This window comes from Telmatherina bonti (genome assembly GCF_933228915.1).
Source record: "Telmatherina bonti genome assembly, chromosome: 20".
NCBI classification, from domain to species: Eukaryota; Metazoa; Chordata; class Actinopteri; order Atheriniformes; family Telmatherinidae; genus Telmatherina; species Telmatherina bonti.
This window is the reverse complement of record NC_136618.1, coordinates 28,336,555-28,359,179: the sequence shown is the minus strand read 5'-3', so window position 1 is coordinate 28,359,179 and position 22,625 is coordinate 28,336,555. Positions and strand designations below refer to the sequence as shown.

The following is a 22,625-nucleotide window of genomic DNA, read 5'->3' as shown; positions in this document are numbered from 1 at the left end:
TTCTTAACAAAATGGGATCAGGCAAAGACAGCTGACGAGAATGAGCAATATTTCCTTTTATGAGAGTTTTTTTTTTTTTTTTAATCCACAGTGTCTCCTTTATCTTGTGTTAGCTATGTTGCTAACAAACTCAGTTCTCTCACATATTTAGCATCAACATGAATGAAAAACACCACCATGCACATTTAGACATACTGCTGTAATGGTGAAAGCATGTTAGCAATGATGCAACGGACATCTGGCCTGAATCAAGACACTAAAGTCTGGCCTGAAGACTTGAGAAATAAGAAACAGTTTTCCAGTCCATGAAGGGCTGTGGGGAACTAAAACTGCATGTGTGAACTCAACAATGACATTAGCCTCAACAGGTATTTTGCTTTGAGGGACTGATGTCAAATTGATGCTGCAAACAAAGCAGTGACCTGACAGTCCTGTCTTCTGCTGTTACCATGGTTACAACAATGGTCTGCAGCCGGAAGCCAAACATGGACGTTTGAAGTTGGATATGACTCGATGGCTGCTGGATGCTTCCTCTAACACATCTCTGCCTCCAACAGACTCAAATGAAATTTTAAAAAAAATAATAATAATAACAACATTAAGTTTTCTTATAAAATACAAAATCAACAAGTCTTCTCATATTTTTTTAAGCCTGGATTCATTAGTTGGGTTTATTCCTTCTGATTAGTTTAGTGGTTGGCTTTTCAGTGTCTTATCTTCATGTTCCTGTCCAAATACGATACCTTTGGTCTAAAAGACTAAATCTGAATATAAAAGTTTCAAAACAGCACGAGTCAATAACTTGTGTGACTTAAATCTGAGGTAGGTCATGTTGGGGAACTAGCAAGATTGAAAAGTAGCGCCTGTTTTGGCTCCTCCCCCTCTGGTTTTTTCTCCTTGCATGAACCCAGGCTTTTTTCTTCCCTCCGACAAGGAGGTTATGAGTTTACCAGCATTTATCTGTTGGTCTGCTTGTGTTCAAGATAACTCGTCTTAACTTAACTAACTTCTCTTCCGAGTTTCTTCTTCACTGCTGTCTATTTTCATCCTAACAAGCTGTTTATATGCAGGGTGTGGCTATCAGGTATGCGCTATCAGAAGCTTAGGAAATAAGAAATGAACAACTTCAATTCAGTCCGAACGTTTGGACTGGTCAGAGTTTTTACAGATTTACAGTAAACTGAGGGGTCTAACTATATATCTTATTGTTCATGATTACAAAATGTATAAACTACTATCAGGATGAGGAACCGCTTCATCCAGAGTAAAATGTAATCAGCATCACCTACTCCAGCTTTAATTTCCCACTTTCATCGACTCCAGTTGGTTTTACTAACTAGCTTCACTTCAAACCATAAAACTGAAATCTATTTTTCTCTTTTAATTAAATATAAAACCGTTCAAAATAAATAAAAACTCACATCCCTCTTCTAAACGTTTTTAATACACAGTCCAGGCGTTAGCCCGTCCTGTTGGCTCTTCTTGTCCACCAACAAACCTGCTGTTTTGTATGAAAACACATAATGCCGCCCCAGCTCAAGTCAAATCCCTTCCTCTTTAAAAGTTTGCTCAATTTAACCCTTCCCTTTCTGCAGCCGAGTCTCCACACTGTGAACACACATTTAATTAGGGAGCCAAAACACACTTTCATTGCGCTTGTTAATTCAGAAAGCCCAAATGCAAGATGTGTAACTGAATCTTCTTTACACATCGATCACATTAATCATCACATCACCGGGAGTTACATCAAACTCGACATGCTGTCGAACCAAGCTGCTGAAATTTCAGGCCTTAGTGGGACTGTCACACCGCGTCTATGTGAAAAAAGACAAACTGGCTCTCCGTTTTTAACCCCCTTAAGCAGCAAAGTTCTGCTCATCTGCAACACCACCTCATATGGATGCTACAAATCTGGAGACATTTTAAATGCATCTTTACGCTTTGCACCATACTGTAAATTAAATTTAATTGCAGTATTTTTTATCTTTTAGTTCCTCTCGTTTACTTCATTATATCCTTCGTCATGTTCAGTTTACACAGCAATATATTTTCCCCTTGTAGTTAATTCCATCCCCCACCAGTCTGATGTGTGGATGTTTCAACCTCACTGTATCTGTCAGTCTGTCAGTCTCTCCATGTCATGACATTTTACTGATTATTATATTGATTAAAGGCTGGAATAACCCACCACACCCAATGCCCCTTGAGCTTTCCGTCAATCAGCTTGTGTGTGTTGGATCTCAAAAGCACACACACACACCCACAAAGTCAATTAGGCACTCCCGAGCTGCTTGCTGGAAGAACCATTACATCCAGGATCTTACCTGCATACTTCACAGTCCCATAAGTGTGTCTCTGTGGGACTTAAGAGGCTATTTTACACATTATGACAGAGCATGTCTGTCTGAAATCTATGACACCGCAAAAGCACCATGCGTAAAATTTTCATTGTTAGTATTCACCGTTTCCTTCCTGCACACTTCCTACCACAGCAGTGTTTCATGCCCCCAAAACCAGCCGCGGTGTTACCCCACAACTCAGCGTTGCAGCATGAGGGCAGAAGTGTTGCATCACATATGACAGGGACTTTCTGGAGATGTGCATGACCCAACAATATGGAGGAAGACAGGATCCAAAGTGGGTTTATTTGACCGGGGGGGGGGGGGGGGGGGGCTCTTAAGTGGCATCTAAATGAAAGATTAGGTAATCAGTCATTCAGTTCATATCATTTCCATTTACTGCTGGTTGATGATGAAGCTGGTAGAAAAGAAGGAGACTAAGTGAACTAATAATCAGCTGATAAAAGCAGAATATTCTCAAGAGAAATGTGCTGCATTAGGCGGTTGATCTGGTGCAAGATGAGGTTTGATAAGGTGGTTGTGTGTGTGTGTGTGTGTGTGTGTGTGTGTGTGTGTGTGTGTGTGTGTGTGTGTGTGTTGGGACGCCATGTGATGGCCAGGATGATGTGAAGGAAGTGGTTTTGTTTGGTTCAGCTGCAGAGCATGGAGGAGTGAAATAGGGAAGAGCAGGCGCGGTGACATACTGTCACGCAGCAGCTCATCCAGGTCTGACATGTTCCCATCCTCCTCCCCCGTCACGCTCCACGAAGCCTTCAGGACACAATTTGGCCCCGCGTGCAATTTACACCCGCACATGGCTCACATCTGCGCGCAGCGATCCACGCAGCAGTGGGATGCGGTGCCTGGCCACTGCGGTGAAAGGATGCCTTCACACCCCCGCCGCCTTCACCTCCGCAGTACCGATCACGCGCAAACTTTACGCCAAATGGTCACAAATGAAGCTTTTACGCACCAGCGAGACAACTTTACGGTGACGGGGAGAGGTCTGGGGGGTCAGTCTGAGGGTCAAACCACTGGAAACAGAAAAGAAACTTACCTCCTGATGTGAAGCGAAGCGACAGCAGCTGCTGAGAGGACCGAGGCGCCGCGCGAGCCGGTGACCAAAACCAGATGATGTGTGGGGCGCGAGGCGAAAGTCAACAACAGCACTTCCTGTTGCTTTACTGTCAAAATAATGTTCCCAACTCAGAAACACAAAACACATTTCCTCCATTTAACAACAGAAGCTTTAGAAGTAACGTCAAGCAAAACTAAAACAAACAATATGTTCAAAGAGAAACATGTAAAACTATAAAATGTAATAATAATAATTTAAAAAATGTTTTATATGGACCTTCCTTTTGTGTCTGAAACTATTATTATTATTATTATTATCATCAATAATAATAATAATAATAATAATTTAAAAAATGTTTTATATGGAGCTTCCTTTTGTGTCTGAAACTATTATCATTGTCATTATTATTATTATTATTATTATTATTATTATTATATTAATAATAATAATTATTATTATTATTATTATTATTATTATAATTTTAAAATGTTTTATATGGAGCTTCCTTTTGTGTCTGAAACTATTATTATTATTATTATTATTATTAATAATAATAATAATAATAATAACAATAATGACAATAATAATAATAACAATAAAATGACAAATGTTTATTTAAAGCTTTACTTAAAGATATAAATATGTTGTATGTCTGCATTTAAATAAGAAAAAATATTACCTAATATTTGAGGATTTCCACAAAATGAAAACTCAAATTTGAAGTATTTATATCCTTGGATCCACTGGAATTACTACTAATAATCATTCATTCATTTTCCGAACCGCTTATTCCAATTCAGGGTCGCGGGGAAGCTGGAGCCTATCCCAGCCGGCTTTGGGCGACAGGCAGGGTACACCCTGGACAGCTCGCCAGTCCATCGCAGGGCTACTAATAATCAGATGTACTGAAATTTATTGAAATAAAATTAACAGAAAAAGTTATGACATTTTTGTTTGATTATTTTTTCCCTTTTACTAAAACCCATTTGAGAATTATTCCGAGCTAGAAAAGCTCACCTGTACTACAACGTATAACCTGTAAGAATTGTGCTTCTATGGGACGAGAAACACAGCTAAATGTGTGTGTATGCCCCCAAAATGTGCTAAAATCCTCTGTAATATTTTCCTGCTGATTTTCATTTATGAGATCCAAGTCTTAATTCTGTTTAAGTCAAAGATGTATATGACTGGAACCTGACGGACACCTGACCAATAGATAATTCTTAATAAAATTCTGGAGTTGGTGTTTACCCCATATCACCAGACTCTGGGACCAAACTCCATCCTCCAGGATGACAGCATTAGTACCTCCACCATTTGGTAGTAGAGATGATGGAATGACCTGCTATGAGTCCAGACTCTAAATGAACACTTGCAACATCAGTTTAGTTGTGTGGTGTACATAAAGAAAAAGACAAATAAACAACAAAAATATATACAGCATTGTCAGTGACCCTTGCTAAATATTAACTCTCTTCTGCAGCCATGTACCTGGCAAATATTATGTTTTTATTTTAAATTGTATTATTTTAGTCCAGTAAAATAAATGAATAAGGGTGTGGAACTGCTAGTTCAAGTCTTTTTACAATAAAGGTAAAATTAGATCATATTAAGTTTGTATAAAGAAGCTGAATCAATTCATTGTTAAGAAACAGTTACTGAATCAGGCAGGTGGTTTAATTAAACGTAAACTGCATAAAGGTGCAGTTGTTTGATCATTAAACAGAAAATCATTTTTAAAAAAAAGCAAAAGTATGATGCGAGCTGGCGTGTTTAGCAGCTGCGCCTGAAGAGGAGACCTGGTTTTAACCTGCTGGGATTCAAACCAGTTAACTTAGTTGGGCTCTCCCAGTGCATGTCTGTAGCTGCATTTTGACTCTGAAAGAGAAACTAGATTATTCTAAAATTGCTCTTATAAATCCTGTTGTGTGAAAGCTGCTCTGACATGAAAAACACCTCATAAATAAAACTTTCATTTGATTTGATGTTTGTGTTGGCATTTCAGCTTCCTCCCAAAGTCCAGAAACAATTATTTCAGGTTAGATGGGGAGTCTTAAATCTCAAAACTCATGTTTTCTGTTCCTGGGAAAAAAGATCATTTGATTTAAAACATCAGATTAAACATTCACTGAAAACAAAATCAGGAAAAATGTTTTTGTTTTTCTTTTATGGCAAAAAATGAGATCAGCACTGCTTGTTAATGAATCCGATTTAAAATGGGACAAAAGTTTTGGGGCGTTATTTTATATGTATGTAAACATGTCACACACAGAGAAAACCAAGAGATGCTTTAGCGTCAGAATTTCTTAAACATTAGTTCACAAAAAGTTCATCAGTGGAAAATAATCTAAAACTTTCAAGCTTACAAATAAAACAAAATGCAAACGAGTTTGTTGTGTTACAAGAAGGTTTTCATTTGACACTTTTTCCACTGATTCAGTTTTCATCAAGAAAGAGCATAAAGATCCAGCTTTTAATGCCCACATTAACGTCCAGAGGGGAAAACAGACAAATCTAAAGCCTTAAAAAGGTCCTTGAAAGGAGTCGCTGCCATCTTTCCTGCATCCTTCGTAGCAGCCTTCACTCTCCGTTGAGTGGGACGCTTCATCACTGCTTTGAACGGGAAGGAGTGTGTGCCAGAGATTCTCTCAGGAGATTTGGTCGAACCTCTTTGGCCGACGGTCGACGGCCCTGCAGCCTTTAAAGAGGTGTGAAGAGGAAGCTGGTGCTCTGCTGAGGCTCCAGCTTTTTCGTTCTCATCGGACTGTTTGTGGCACGCCTGACAACCAGTAGAATGACGACGAAACGAGAAAAAGAGACATTCGGTTAAGCAAGGAAGCAGCAGGAGATACAAGATGCTTTTATTTTGTTAGTTTAACTGGACAGTTGTAATGAATCTAACCAGGGAAGTCATAAAACACAGATCTCTGCTCAGCTTCTGCACTGTTGGCCTCCCCTTTGTTTGCTAATTCAGTATTCTGTGTCTTCATTGGCTCTGTCAGCGACAGAAACTATTCCAATGACTTCTTCTTTCCTTCCTCCACAACCAGCAGGCCAAGCGTTGCCAACTCCACCCTTTTAACAGGTTTTCACTCAGCCTGTTATCAGCTGAACTCCGTCACACATCCTGATACCACTAGACCGGGTTTCTCCTCCAACACATCAGCGTCAGTCTCTTTACTTGTGACTAAATAAATCAAACTCATTGAAACAACATATTTTCAGCTTGACTCATCAGCAGTTAATCATCTTGATCTTGTGGTTGAATGAGCAAACTAGAAGATTAAAAAGAACACATGCTTTCACTTTGCAGTGTTCTCTTTAAACAAAAAGATGCTTGTCCTTCTTACAGAAAAGTCCGTCTTCTTTCTTCTAAACTCCTCCTGTTGCTTCAACAAGTCACATGTTGCGCCGTCTTTCCTTTCCCCCTCTGAAATCCAACACAAACAGATTAGATTCAGTTCCACACATATTGCCGTGTTTTATTGACTACTGTGTAGTCAGTAAGAGTGATTAAACTACCTGAGCAAGTCTGCTGCGCTCGCTCCTCTTGGTATGGCTTCAGGCTCAAAAAGAGGGTTTTCAGATCTGAAGACGCCTCTGCAGCTGAATCTACAAGAGGAACACTGCTTTAACAGGTGATGTATTATAGGAACACGAATGAGGATGCATGTATGCGGCGTCTCTCATCACCTCTGAGAGAAGCAACATCAGGCAGCGGCTGCCGAGTCCCGCTTCCAGACGGATCTTTGGCAGAATCGGAGCAACAAATCTGCTTTTCAGGATGGTTTTCATTCCTACAGGAGGATCTAGAAGATGCTGAGCTGTGAGAGGTTTGCTTGGCATCAGGTCTGGGCAGGAGTTGGATAGGTGTTTCCAAACCAGAGGCGCTTTCTTTGAGGTTTGATGATGCATCACTGACTGACGCCTGACTGCAGGAAGGAGTGGAGGAGGGAGCCGTATGAGACGGAAAACATGGGAGAGGAGCGGGAATCTCACCAAGAGGTTCTTCAAAAAGACTGAGGAAGGATGAGGCGGAGGCATCGTCCGTCACATCCGCAGGCTGTTTAAAGCCTTGAGGACCAGCTGGGGCTGCCACAGAGTCCGATGCTGGTTGCACAGCTTTGGTTTGGGTTTTATGACACCCAGCTGAAAAATGGCCACCCTGTGACACTCTGTTGGGACACTGAGGGGGGATTTTAGCAGAGTCCTGCTCCAGTTTGCTTGCTTTGGGGGTAGGTTTAGTCCTTCTGGGATTGAGGTGGATCTCAGTGAATTGTTTTACAGCAAAATGATGAACCGCGGCGTTTGCAGTCCCTCTCGTCATAGCGGAGCCGGTTGCAGATTCTACAGGAGCGGCAGCTGTACATGATGAGGGACAAAGAGGCTTTCTGCCAGACTGAGGGTCAGACGTTAAACCAGAAGGACTTGGCTTCAGTTCTGTCAGGCGTTTCGAAGGACTAGATGCAGACTTTTCAGCCTCTGTGACAGGAGAGTTCAGCAACCCCTGTTTGACTTCATGGGAAGTTATCCGAGCATTTTTCTGACGCGGTGACACATCTTCACCTTCATTCTTGTGTTCCCCAGATCCCAGAAAAACATCAGGGTAGGTTTTGGGAATCAGACTGGGGTGTCCTTGGAGGGATGGCAGGCTCTTGTATGTTTTCTTCTTGGGTAACTCAGCTTTAACCTTGATATTCAGTGATACCTTATTTTGATTTTCTGAGCTGACTTTTGGGGTATAGGAGGCAGTTTGCTCCACTGGAGGAGAATATGTTTGGCTAACTGGTTTATAAGACCTGAGAACAGCATCTACAGAGTATGGAACCTCACTTTGGTTTACGGAGCCCGGATCAGAAGCAGCCTGGGAGACTGCAGGCACAGATTTGGTTTCTTGACTTCCAGGAGCTGTAAAGAAACTGGGGAAAGGTCTGGACTGCTGAGGTCCAAGCACAGCTTCTACAGAGTAACAAACTGGCTCCAGTTGGGTCAAATCAGCTGATGGAGGACTGTGAGGTTGGCCAGCGTCTGATCCACGTTCATCCTTGTTATCCTCCAGCTCTTCAGTCCGACGTGCTGATGATTCCCTCTCAGCCTCCGTGCTGTGGTAGAAGCTAGGCCTGCGAAGACAAAAAAAAAAAAAAAAAACCAAGAGAAAGCTCGTTCTGATCTGCACCACACCTCTGAAGGACTGGTATTCAGGATCCCCTGCCAGGAAATGTTTCTCAACGAGTGTGTGTGCACCTGACTGGTTGTAGGATTTCATTATGGTTTCTGTTTGCTTCCGTAACTTCAGATTCCTCTGAGCTCACCGGCTGCGCCGACGGCACCTCTTTGGCTTTCGCCAGTTCGTAGAGGTCGTTTTCTCGCTTTATGGCCTGCAGTGAAGAAACAAAACACGGTGAAGATGAGGAGGCCGCTGGTTCAACCGAGGCTTCGCGAGCTGTGCGCACAACGTCCTGCTGTCCCGGGTCTTTGCTAAGAACATGGACTCTAGGGCTGTGACGACACGCTTTTGTCCCGATTCGATTCAATTCCGATTTTTTTTGTGTGCCGATTCGATTTAAATTGCGATTCTCAAAATTCTTCGATGATTCTGATATTTGTACATTAAAACGAAACAAAATGTATAAAACGTTTTTTTCCCCACGTCATTTTTCTTGATTTAAATGAGGAAAAAACAACTCGGTAGCCAGACCATCATTCTGCTGCTATAATGCCCAAGAAGAAAAGTAAAAAAATCAATAAAAACGATGGGTTATTTTTATTTATTTGGAAAAAAAATATTTTTTTTGTTTAAAAAAAAAAAATAAATAAAATCAATTTTAAAATTGTGAAGCAAAAAAATCCCGGTTTTCCAACCCATAGAAAGCACAGAAAGACTACATATGTTCTGGATTCATGTGATGCTCAAAGTCCAAATGAAGCACTCCATGTCTATATTTTCACACTGGAAGCATTCCTCTTGACACCAGTGCTGATGTCTTTCTTCCCCTTGCCTTTCTAAGGGTCACTAAGCAAGTCCATAGGAAAAGCAGGGAGTGGTGTGGTAGTATAACATTAGAGAGGTGGTTGGAGGACACAGCTACAAGTCCCCAGGTTGACAACAGCGGTGAATAACTTCCAAAATGCTCCCCTGGATGGCAAAATATGGCAGTAATCTAATAAAGTAATAATACAGTTATTTAATCATATAAAAAGCAAAGTTATTGAAGCTCATAACAACACCAGTTGGACATTTAAACAGCAGTTCCTGACTGGTCTGAAGATGAGTGAAAATGCAGCCAATGTGTGGGAAAACTATCCCTACAGATTATGATTGCTGAAAAGTCTGGCTGCTCGGAAGCAAAATATAAAGACTGATCAAGACGTCTGCCATGTACCATACGTACCTCATTCAACAGTCGCTCTGTGACTTCGTTAAGCGGCTCGTGGGAAAACCTGCAATCCACGTCTTGAGTACATTTTCCTTTTCTATGGAAGAACTTGCAAGGAAATGACTGTGCGTGTCAGTAAAGGAGACAATCCATCTCAAACAGCTGGCAGATTCTGATAATTACAGGTGAAAATATCAAAAATGACACAAATTATTGCAGTTTTGTTGAAGGATATTGTGCATGTATGGACAGCTTTCCCCTTTTGTGCAGAATCCTTGGATGTAAAACTTGCAGACTTCTTTGATCATGTCGTTGCATGGCTGCAGGTGCTTCAGCTGGCAGTCGCCTGCCTGCAGACAGGAAGGCAAAAATAAAATAATGTGAAGATTCTGCAGCATGAAGGAATAAAATGTAAATAAAGTTAACGTTTAGGGTTTTGGCCTACTTTGATGCATCGTCCCCGAAGGAAATGTCGACAAAGCAGCTGTCCGTCCACCAACATGGCGTTCTGCTCCTTGAACTCATCAGTCATGAATCGTGTTTTCACCTGAGCATGCTGGGAAAGAAGATGAGCAGATATTCAAGACGGAAGTATTTTTTGTGAGCTTTGAACCAAAAGTTTAATAACAAATAGTGATTTTTAAACTATTTGGGTTTAAATAGTTTAAAAAGAAATAAAAATTTTTGCCTCTTTGACAGCAATAGACTGGTCTCACTTACCTGCCTGTTATCTCTACTGGTTCTCCCTCCTTTACCTGACATCCGCCTCCCGTCTTTATAATCACGTCTCTCTTTGTTTGTGTGCTGCTGCTGATTTCTCTCCGTCCTCTTTCCCCAATGTTGTTGTTTATTCACATTAGAGTTGTTTTTGTTTTTATTTTTCTGACCTTTGTGGAACCTGGTATTGTAGCCAGATTTATGGTCATTTATCATTTCTTTAGTTTGATTTACACATTGATGCTTTTGGTCCAGTTGGACTCGAGTGTTACAATATTTGGAGGCATCAGAGGTTGTGTTGTCCTTTGGCTGGTAGCATCTCCTCTGTGAAGAGAAAAACAGAATACATTATAAATAAATTAATTAATTAAATAAATAAATTTAAAAAAACTATTCGAAATTTTTCTTAAATATAAAACATTGAATTTTTCTCAGGCCACTGAAGCAACTACGTACATAGTCTGCAACCAAGCAGCACGATGTTTTCAGCCCCCATTTAAACTGTTAATAACATTTTGTTTGTTGTTTGAACATCTTATCTAAAGAATAGAATAAAATGACACTTTATTCATTCCTAAAAATGACTGATGAAGAGTTCAGAAAATGTAGAAGACGGAACTAATGTTTTGACGTTGAACAACTCTTTTTGGAGTTTCAACAACCCAACAAACTGTTTCCATGGTGATGTGGCAGAGGCAGATGGAGCAATGGAGATTGAGAAACTTAAGACAACGTGAGAGAGTGATAGATGGATAAATAAAACGGAAAGCTTGCTCTTGGATTTAAAGTCTATGTGAAACAAAATGAGGAGAGGTCTGTGTATGTCTGAAAACATTGCAAATAAACAAATGAAAAATCTTTAGGACATTAAATTCTTTTCATATCATTAAAAAAAATGTCGAGTTTTATGAGAAAAAACAGGATTGGTTGCGAAAAGCAGGAATGTCACTTAAAAAAATATGTTTAGCTTTGAGCTAAATGATGCTATTATGTTTTATCATCAATTGAATTTCACCTTTCAGTCTCACAAACTGTGGTCTGTTTGTTAGTTTTGTTTGTTATGAAGATAGCCAGAATAATTTTCTGGAGCTTCTCACACAGCAGTACAGGTTGAGTTGTTTCAAAAGGAACAAACCCCAGTAAAATGATAAAAGTGTAGCAGGCCATTGCTTACTCACTTTGATTAGTTTTTTGTTTTGTTTTGTTTTTTTAATACTAGCACAAAGCAGGATATATTCCACTGTACTGAAACTTTCTCCCAACTTAGGATGTGGTTAAGATGCTGTTTTATTATACATATTTATTCTGATCGGAAGATAAGGTCTGTTTCATTGTAAAACATGTTTGTCAGTCATTTTGTTGTAATAGCGCTATTTGCTTATATTGTCTTAAGAATGTGTAACAAATTCAGTGGATTTAGTCCATGGGTCAGAGCTCAAAATTTTACAAATTGGTACCACTCAAGGTGACGAAACTTGTGATTTTTAAAAAGATCTATGTCTGTAGATGATATTTTGTTATGATAACCCTTTCTAACTGGCAGCTGTATCATTATTATCAGCTCATGAAGTTGCCCGACCCCCATTAGAAAATTACATGTAAACTCTGGTGCATATCCTGGTTACACTTCGGTATCGGACACTTGTCAAAGTTTAACAATATTGTCTTTGGTATCATTTTAAAGGGGGGGGGGATGTGGTGGAATTATGGGTATATTGTAGTTTGAATATGTTACTCATTTATTAAGTTTCTTGTAAGTAGTACAAGATATATATTCTGCATAGTTAGAGTAGTTCAGTAAGCTTGCTTTAGTAGATTCATGCATAAAACTAAGTGTTCTGTTCACGGCCTGTTTCAGCTTTGACTGTTGTTATCTCCAAGCTAGCAGTTGTTTTGACTAGTGCTGCCAGGCAAAGGTTGTTTGTGTATGCTTAAAGAACACTGTAGCACTCTGAGCAGGGGCAGAGCTCTCGAGACCTCTCGTCCAATGTATTATATGCTTATATTCTTATAATGCCAGAGGTGATTATTAACATTAAACTTGAAGAACATTTTCAGATTGTTATTAGATTGAAATGTAATAGGAGTAGAATGAGAAACAATGGAAAGAACATGACTTTTTTTTTTTTTTTATCTGTACTCTAGTGAAATTGCTGTCATCAAAAAAAAGGTAATATACAATCATATTTTCAAATGAAATGTCATACAATTTTTAAAAATATGACTGTAGACACTATATCATGTTCAGTTAAAAATATTTCACATTGCTAAGGCTAATGCCTGAGATTAGCACAGTTTAGAAGAATCTTTGTAGTTTGTTTTTGGCAAGACAACTTTTCAATTATAAGCCATGTGTGTAGTTCTAGTCTCAAAACAAATATTTCAAATTGACAGTAAATTATTAATTTCTTTAAATTTGTTGTCTAAAAATTAGTCCTTTACCATATTCCATAAAGGATATATCCAACAGTTGTACTTCTTGCAAACTGATGCTGACTTGACTGATGAATTAAGTCAATTCAGTCTAAAATATTCTTGTGTTTTGCTTTATGTTTTATATTTTATTTAAAAAAATAAAATAAAATAAAAAACAGGGTGAAAACCAGTGGGGGGGGGGGGGAGGGTTGGGGTGAGTATGGGGTGAATAATTGACACCCATCAAACTCCCAGCTACGTTTGGCTAAGAGCTAACCAAGCTAACCTAGGATAGCTAATAGGAGCTACAGGTGCACTGTTAGCCAGCTTAAAAACACAGTTGTGCTACTGACAAGTTTTTTTGTTTTTTGTTTTTTTTTAACAGTGTAATGAAATCCAATAAACCTGATTCTCTCTGGAAAACCCTCTTAATCACATGCATGATCACACTATAGAATTGTTTTTAACATATCTCTTAACACATCTCATATAGTTTTTAGTCACGCGTTTTTAGTCATACATGCAAGTACATTAGTATGTTTTAAATGAGATTCCACCTCACTTATTTTTCTAAACCATAGACTGTATATAAAAGACGGGCGGAGCCTCTGTGACGCCACCCATAGGTTTCTGAAGAGCTGAATTGAAGCTCGGTGGGCGGTTCCTACCATCGCCATCTTGGCAGGGGCATGCGTGTCGTCTTATCCGGAAAATCCAAATATGGGCAAAGAGGTGGAGCTGAGAAGGGGGCTGTGAGCATCATGGTGGATGATTGACATCGAGCAAACGCCGAGCTGCCTGTAGCTAAGAGCTGATCGAGCTAACCCGGAGATAACAGGAGCTAACCAGCTAATGGAGGTAAGTGGGCTAAAGCTAAGCCACGTTGTTAACCAGGCTAAAAACCACAGTGGTTCTACGTTCTTCTGACTTGAAGCATGAGGTCCGGTACCTGTCAATCAAAAGGACACGCCCCTAAATATGCCGAACTTCGAGATTAAATTACTGTTGAACAGGCGAATTACAAAAAAATTCACTCCCCCCACTGTTGTCATGAAGGTAAACCTGACCTATAAACCGAAAATGGATTTTTGAACCAGGCTGTAAACATGTTTATTTCTGCTGTAAACATATTTATTTCGGCCGTGAAGTTGGTCTTTTTAACATAGGAGTCTATGGAGATTTGCTCTGTTTTGGAGCCAGCCCTAGCAGGTGAGGGGGGAACTGCAGTTTTATGCACTTCCGCAAAGGCTTCACTTTTTCCGCCGGAGGCTCGGTCCATCTTTCATATACTGATATATGATCTAAACTCAGTTTATATCAAAACTTGTTTTGCAAAAGGTATTTCTGATAATACAATTTTTTGAGACTGGTTTTGTTGTTGTTGTTGCTGCCTTTGTCAGCCCTTGAAGTTGGCCTTTGGATGTTATAGTATCGTTTTGTGGTGTGACCCAGCAAGGTTGTTTTGGGACCAAAGTGTTGGTGAAATGTTAAATCCTTTGTTTCCCCACAATTTATCTTATGTCGTTAATGTTGCTGTTCCTCTTCCCCTAGCAGAGCCGGGGGTTTGTAACATTATTGGGGGCTTGTCCGGCATATTAATGCCCTTGTAAGCTGTAAAGATAAGAATTGGGATTGTTGTATTGTGGTTTTTACGGCTGTTAGTAGAAGTGTGGGTACTGAACATGGCACAGTTTGATCTTGAGTTGTTCCTGAAAAGTCCCTCTCAAGATCAGCTGGAGTGATGTCGCAAAGATGACTTGGCTCTGATTGCAGCCAGTTCTCCATCTCTCATCCTAAGCAATGTGTTAAAAAAGAGCTTAGGGATCTGGTTGTGAGGAAATTGGTGGAACTTAAGCTGTTGGTGTTGTCTCCACTGCCTGAGGATGAGGCCCCTGGTGCATCTGCTGTGTTGCCGCCCGTTGATCTGTCGCCGGACCGTGCAACTAGCTACAAGACTAAGCATGTGTCTCAGCATGGTTCTGAGGAACCTGAGGTGGATGATGAGGTTGGTGATCGGAACAAGACTCCTTTTGTGCTTCCTCGATTCGATCCTCTCTCTGATAGTGGCTCTGCTGGGTCTAGAACCAATGCTCAGCTGAAAGTCCAACTTGCTTGACTGCAGTTAGAGGCTCAGGAAAAACAATTGAGTCAGTTCTAACTGGAAGTGAAAAAGTCTGAAATGGAGCAAACCATTCGGTTACGCCAGCTGGTGCTTAAGTCCCAAGCAAGAACCAGTGCTGAGGATGTGCCTACTGGTTCAGGGCCGTCCTCCTTTCCTGTTCCCTCACAGGACTGACCCTGTGCAATAACTAAATACATTGCTTTCGTGCCAGAATTTCAGGAAATTGAAGTGGATTGTTATTTTGCTGCCTTTAAGTGCATAGCGCAAGCTTTTTGCACTGGCCACCAGATGTGTGGTCCCTTCTTTTACAGTGTAAAATTCACAGTAAGGCACAAGAGGTTGAAGCAGCGCTCCCTCTCAGTGATTGGTTAAACTATGACGTTGTTAAGTCTGCTGTTCTGAAGGCCTATGAGCTTGTTCTTGAGGCCTACAGACAAAAATTTAGATCTTATAAGAAACCCCCAAATCAAACTTATAGTAAGTTTGCTAGGGAAAAGGGGAGCTTATTTGATCAATGGTGTGCTGTTTGTAAGGCAACAGACTTTGACTCCCTGCGAGAGAAATGGCCTCAACGATTAGAAATCAAAAATGTGTCACAAGCCACTTTAATGAAGGCCCTCGAGAACAACTCATGTTCTCACATCATGGAATTGTTTGAAGACTACCTTGAGTTACTCAGAGGTAAAAACAGCAGTCTCCACCTGATGTGGAGACTGCTGTCCTCCTCCCAAACTACAGTAAGTCATGGAGTTCCTCAAGGTTCTGTACTTGGACCAATACTCTTCACACTATATATGCTCCCTTTAGGCAAAATTATTAGACAGCATGGAATAAACTTTCATTGTTATGCAGATGATACTCAACTATACTTATCCTTTAAACCAGATGAAACAAATCAGCCCAATAGGCTACAAAATTGTCTCATAGACATAAAGACTTGGATGTCTAGAAATTTTCTCCTCTTAAACTCAGATAAGACTGAAGTAATTCTCGTTGGATCTGAAAAACTCAGAGCTAAATTTTCCGGTTTTGTAATGAACCTGGATGGCATTACTTTAGCTTCCAGTGCTACAGTGAGAAACCTTGGAGTAATATTTGACCCTGACCTGTCCTTTGGCCCACATATTAAGCAGGTTACTAAAACAGCCTTCTTTCATTTACGTAATATAGCCAAAATTAGGGACATTCTGTCTCGGAGTGATGCAGAAAAACTGGTTCACGCTTTTGTTACTTCGAGACTAGATTACTGTAACTCTCTATTACTGGGCTGTCCTAAATATGCCCTGAAAAGCCTTCAGCTGATCCAGAATTCTGCCGCCAGAGTCCTGACCAGAACCAGCATGAGAGATCATATTTCTCCAGTTTTAGCCTCTCTTCATTGGCTGCCTGTTGAATCTAGAATAGAATTTAAAATCCTTCTCCTTACATATAAAGCCCTCCACAACCAGGCACCACTATATATCAAAGACCTCATTGTTCCTTATATACCAAGTAGAGTACTTCGTTCGCAGACTGCAGGCTTACTTGTGGTTCCTAGAGTCTCAAAGAGCCGAGCAGGAGGCAGAGCCTTTGGTTATCAGGCCCCTCTCTTATGGAATAAGCTCCCAGTTAGTGTTAGGGAAGCAGACACCCTCCCCACCTTTAAGACTAGGCTGAAGACTTATCTTTTTGATAAGTCCTATAGCTAGGGATGGTTAGCATCCCTTAGTTATGCTGCTATAGGTTTAGACTGCTGAGGGACATTTCCTGATACACTGAGCTTCTTTCTTTTTCTCTTTATCTCTTTCTTTTACCACCCCCCCCCCCATAACAGTGTTGCATCATTAACATGTATGTCTCCTGTCTCAGCAGGTCTCCCTGGCCGGGAGTAGCAGTTCCTGTTGTCTGTTGTCTTTCTGTCCTCTTCCCCCCACACAGCAGAGGCAGATGGCTGCCTGTCCTGAGCCGGGTTCTGCCGGAGGTTTCCTTCCTGTTAAAAGGGAGTTTTTTTCCTTCCCACTGTTGCCAGTGTGCTTGCTCAGGATGGAAGATTGAGTTGGACTCAACTCAATCTGTTGGTTTCCTTATATAGGCTGTTATGAATTGGCCTTCATTATGTTTTCCCCTCTGTCTGTAAAGCGTCTTGAGATGGCATTGCCGTGATTTGACGCTATATAAATAAAGTTGAATTGAATTGAATTGAATTGAATTGAATTGAATGTGACCAGAGATATCCTGAGAGTTCATGAGATAGGAGAGGAGGCCTACAACGCATTCAAGCAAACAAGGTTAGATGAGGACAGATCATATTTGAAATTCTATGACGATTGAAAGATGACCAATCAATGTCTCAAAACATTCTCCAGCATCAGCACAAAAAAAGTGCAAGTAAAGAAAGGGCAGGATGTGGTTCTGACACATGATCCTGTTGGCTGTTGGCTAAAAGCAGGAATATAAATATGAAAGATATCCTTGTCTACCCACTGGGCCCACTGATTTGGGCACTAATGCTGATGGGTCCCTATGAAAAACTAACAAAGCTGCACTTGCCAGGGAGCTGGAAAAGATTTGTCTTCTGCCGAACACATCCCAAATCCATCGACTTCCATCCTTGATGGGATGAGTCTGGTTGTTACGGCCCCAGGCCTAAGCTTTTTGTGTATTTCAAGAAGACTCCAACAAGCAGCTATCATACCTCTGCAATTAGCGGCCTCTGCAGGACACACCCGGCTGTGCCATCACCTCTCTGCGATAGACTGCCTCTGCAGCACACACCCGGCTGTGCCATCCCCTGCCTGTGATTGGCCCCTTCCTTGGATGGCTGGCTGGAGCTTCCCGATTTAAACCAGCTTCAGATGAACATTCAGGGCAGCTGGTGTGGAACAACTTGCCACTTTGGAAATCTTGAGACTGTTTGGTTTTGTTGTTGTTGCTGCTGCCTTTGTCGGCCCTTGTAGCTGGCCTTTGGATGTCTGGTTTTCTTTGGTTATTGTATCGTTTTGTGGTGTGAACCAGCAAGGTTGTTTTGTGACCAAAGTGTTGGTGAAATATTAAATCCTTTGAACAGGTGGCAGATTCAGTCTTCAAGCAGGTCTTCCATGAGGGGGCACAGAGTCAAAGGACTGATGTTGTGTTTGATGTGTACCACCGGACTTCAATTAAAAATGCTGAAAGACTTAATTCGGGAGCAGACAGCGGTATGCACTATAAGACCCTGGCAAGGGGGCACTGCATCAAGCAGTGGAGAACTTTTCTGTGCAGTCCATCCCATAGGACTAGTCTCATCAAGTTGCTAGTGGAAAAGTGGAAAGTCCCACAATACAGAGAAATGTCCTGAAGAAAGTGAAGAAGGACATTTCCTAACAAAAAACTTTCAGTGACCTTGGGCAATCATGGGATCTGAGTGAGGAACTGTTTCAAAGAATTGAGGAGTTTACGGCACATGTATGATGGTAACAGAAGCACTGGTGAGGTGAACCAACTACGCTATCAGCTCTTCTGTTCTAAAAGGGGCACTATTGAGTGTAGCCTACTGCCACCATGTAGGGACTGTCTCTTCCTGCATGTTGAACGAGCAAATTATCAGGCAGCCACCTGGAGGAGCAGTCTGCAGGCTAACCCTGTGGTCCCAAATCCTATAGAACATGGATGGAAAAGATAAGGGGAAGCTAACCATTTACTGGATGCACTCTGCACCTGCGCCATATGTAGTTTTGGAGCTGCTAACATGCAAATGTGTGTGTTCATGCACCCTGCCTAGCTGCACACACTTATCAAATGAACTGGCATGCACAAACATGTGCAAGTTGCAGACTTGCAGCAACCAAAAACTGCAGGACGATCCAAAACCTGTCATAGAACTTGATGAGTCAGATGAGGAGAGTGATGAGCATTTTGAGAGATAATATGTGGTGATTCTGAAGTTAATTTTGTTCACCATATTGTTACATAAATTTGTTAAATAAATAGGTTCAGTGTTTGTTATTAAACCCAGCTGGCTTCTTATGTTTTTGTGATGTCATTCATGTCCTACAGTTGCATAATAAAGAAAGTTTGTGACATTAGCTTAATGGCTGTATAGTTACAGTTTATGAACTTCCAGAAGTAGATCTTCTGGTTTAATGTTAATAATCACCTCTGGCTTTATAAGAATATAAGCATATTATACATTTTCTGAATCCTTATGGCCCTGGGAGTATTCCAGATATATTTTGTTTCCCTGTTTTTCTCAGATGACAGAGTGCTTAAAGATAGTATATAATTTAGGCGAAAACTGTGTAAAAATGAGTGTTGTCTATTGTTTAAAGGACTACAGTGGCCTCTATGTTGGTCCGAGAGACTCACATCTTAGCTTGAATGAAAACTGAACCCCCCCCCCTTTAAAATGATACCAAGGACAATATTGTTAAACATTGACAGGTGTCTGATACCAAAGTGTAACCAGGATATGCACCAGAGTTTACATGTAATTTTCTAATGGGGGTCGGGCAACTTCATGAGCTGATAATTGTGATACAGCTGCCAGTTAGAAAGGGTTATCATACCAAAATATCATCTACAGACATGGATCTTTTTAAAAATCAGAAGTAAGTTTCGTCACCTTGAGTGGTACCGATATCTGGTCTGGCCCATGGACTAATTGTTTATGTTTGTTTAACATTTATAAGTCAGATTTTCTGATGTGGTCTAAGACACTAAATTGGTAATTAAATGAATGAATAAATAAATAGATAGATAGATAAATAACGTAATTACGAATTCAACTCACCTTATTGTTGGATCTAAATTGTTCAGCCTGTGTTTTCCTCTTTCTGCCTTTTTTTCCATTATCAGTCTGGTTCCTGAAAAAAACACGAGTTTACATCAAAAGACTTAAAAAACATTTAAACAAACATTTCTTGTCAAACAATCAAATATTTGTACCAATTTGTGACGTTTGAACGATCCTGAGTCCTAATATCTTCTCCAAAAGCAGGAAGTCCCGTGAAAAGGTTTGGAAAAGACATTTTATTATAAATTTCTCTTTTTTTTGTTTGTTTGTTTACAAATTAAAGGTAAAAAATAAAACAAAAAAACTTCAGAACCTGAACAAGCACGCGAGAAACATACTTTCTAATGCAGATATAGATAGTCGTGTTTTGGACTCATTGGAATTTCTACATAATCTGTAGAATTAAAATAAACCTAAGTTTTTATGTCACGTTTAGCAGACACATCACGCTGCGGTCGAATTCCGTGTTTGAGACATACGTCACATGCGTGGATGCTACCAAAGGCAGGCACGTAGGAGGGGTGGACTAAGCTGAGAAAATTACAATAAAATTGCAATATCAACATATTGATCAGATTTATAATAATTTTGTTCTATGTAAATATTTTTAAATAGTTATTGGAAAAAGGTGTTTAAAAAACAAAGAAAAAATACCACGGGCTCACCACCACGATATGTGCTTTCCACCCCTATTGAGTTGTGTTGGTGATCTGATCTGTGGCGAAGGCAAAGATTGATTAATTGATTGATGGAACATAAGAGTAATTCGACAGTAGAAATGGTGTACAAAAGTCATGAAAGACTATACAAAATCATACAGAATAACTACAATAACATGATAAAAAAAAAGAAAAGAAAACCGCCCAGTTAAGTTAAAAGATAAAGTGCAGATTTTAATTAATCAATCAAACTCATTAAATCAAACTATATTTGTAGAGCACTTTCACATACCTCAAAGTAACCAAAGTGCTGTACAGGTAAAATAAAATAAACCAACATTAAAAAGCACTAAAATAAAGACAACATCATAGTTAAAAAGACAAAATAAGACAGAAATGACCTAGTGGTCCTGCTCTCCGGAGTTAAAAACCAACATAAAAAGATGAGTTTTCAAAAGAGATTTAAAACCACCTAAAGTCCTCAATCATAGGCCCATTAGAAAGAAAAATGTTTAAATCTGGATTTTAAAAAAATAACCCATAAAATTACTGTAAAATGATGTATTTATGTAAATATGTAAAAGCTATTATAATAAAACGCTAAAAATATTCTGGTCAAATATGTGAAAAACTCAAGTAAAATTCCAACTAATTGTAATATTTTATTCACACAAAATATAGGCAAAAAAATGAAATAATAAACATTGAAAAAAAGGCTAATTGTTACCAAAGGCATCACATTTAGAAATTTGTTGCATCTCTTCTTGCTCACATTACAGGTTGAATTAAATCAAGGAAAGACTTTATTGTTTCGAAGAATAAGCAAAACCAAAAAATCAAATTTTGATGTCAGAGGTCAGAAAGAATATGCCGACTGGTTGGAGATGACAGAAAAGCAACAGAGACTTAAACAATGCTGGTTTTATCCAAAGTAAGTAGAATGATATCTCTGAACACAGACTACCGACCATGAAGAAGATGCAGCAGAAGACCCCCCCCGGGTTCCCTCCTGTCAGCTAAGGACAGAAAAACTGAGGCTACACTTCACACACACTCACCAGAACTGGACAATGGAAGATGGAGAAACATTGCTGGTCTGATGAGTCTCCATTTCAGCTCCACATTCAGATGGTAGGATCAGAATTTGGTGGAAACATCATGAAAGCATCTTTTTGATCCATCTATTCTGCCTTTTATTACCGGTTCAGGCTGCTGCAGGTTTAGTGGTGTGGGGGATATTTTTGGCCCACTTTGGGCCCACCCTTACCTTAGTATCAACATGACATGGTCTACCTGAATATACAGTTGTGCTCATATGTATTCATCCCCTTTCATTAAAGAAAAGGCTGAATTTACAACAGTCACTCAAATAACTGGATACTTTAAAAAGGAACAATAACTAAAAACTTGCAAAAACATTATTTATTAATATAAGACACAGTTTTTTTTATTTAATAGAGTTGAAAAAAGAAAAAAAAAAAAGAAAAACAAATTGGTCCTGGACAAATTAGAGCACTTTTCTGTTGAACAGTGGGACAAAATACCTGTCAACAGGTGCAGAAGTGCATAGACCCCTATGATGACGACCAACCTGGGCATGAATGTTCCCTTGCCCGGACGCAGGTTACCGGGACCCCCCTCTGGAGCCAGGCCTGGAGGCGGGGTACGAGAGCGAGCGTCTGGTGGCCGGGCCTTCGCCCATGGGGCCCGGTCGGGCTCAGCCCGAAAGGGTTACATGGGCCCCGCCTCCCGTGGGCTCACCATCTGCGGGAGGAGCCGTAAGGGTCGGGTGCAATGTGAGCTGGGCGGCAGCAAGGGGTGGGGACCCTGGCGGTCCGATCCCCGGCTGCAGAAGCTGGCTCTAGGGACGTGGAACGTCACCTCTCTGGTGGGGAAGGAGCCTGAGCTTGTGCGCGAGGTTGAGCGGTTCTGACTAGATATAGTTGGACTCACCTCGACGCATGGCTTGGGCTCTGGAACCAGTACCCTCGAGAGGGGCTGGACCTTCTTCCACTCTGGAGTTGCTCATGGTGAGAGGCGCCGAGCAGGTGTGGGCATTCTCATCAGCCCCCAGCTTGGTGCCTGCACGTTGGGGTTTACCCCGGTGGATGAAAGGGTAGTTTCCCTCCGCCTCCGGGTGGGGGGACGGGTCCTGACTGTTGTCTGTG

At 40.6% G+C, this 22,625-nt stretch overlaps 1 protein-coding gene across 1 annotated transcript; it reads right to left on the bottom strand.

Moving 5' to 3' along the window:
- Positions 1 to 6,999: 6,999 nt before the first annotated feature.
- Positions 7,000 to 20,059, bottom strand: LOC306770975 (uncharacterized protein; the record flags this gene model as incomplete). The annotated part of the gene is made up of 10 exons (XM_079259995.1): positions 19,951 to 20,059; positions 19,796 to 19,868; positions 10,515 to 10,835; positions 10,240 to 10,350; positions 10,002 to 10,144; positions 9,810 to 9,891; positions 8,662 to 8,795; positions 7,417 to 8,537; positions 7,111 to 7,349; positions 7,000 to 7,029 (listed from the first exon to the last, which is right to left on the bottom strand). Exons 1-10 carry the CDS (start codon positions 20,031 to 20,033, stop codon positions 7,000 to 7,002), a joined length of 2,337 nt encoding a protein of 778 aa, XP_079116121.1. The 5' UTR covers positions 20,034 to 20,059.
- Positions 20,060 to 22,625: the final 2,566 nt, after the last annotated feature.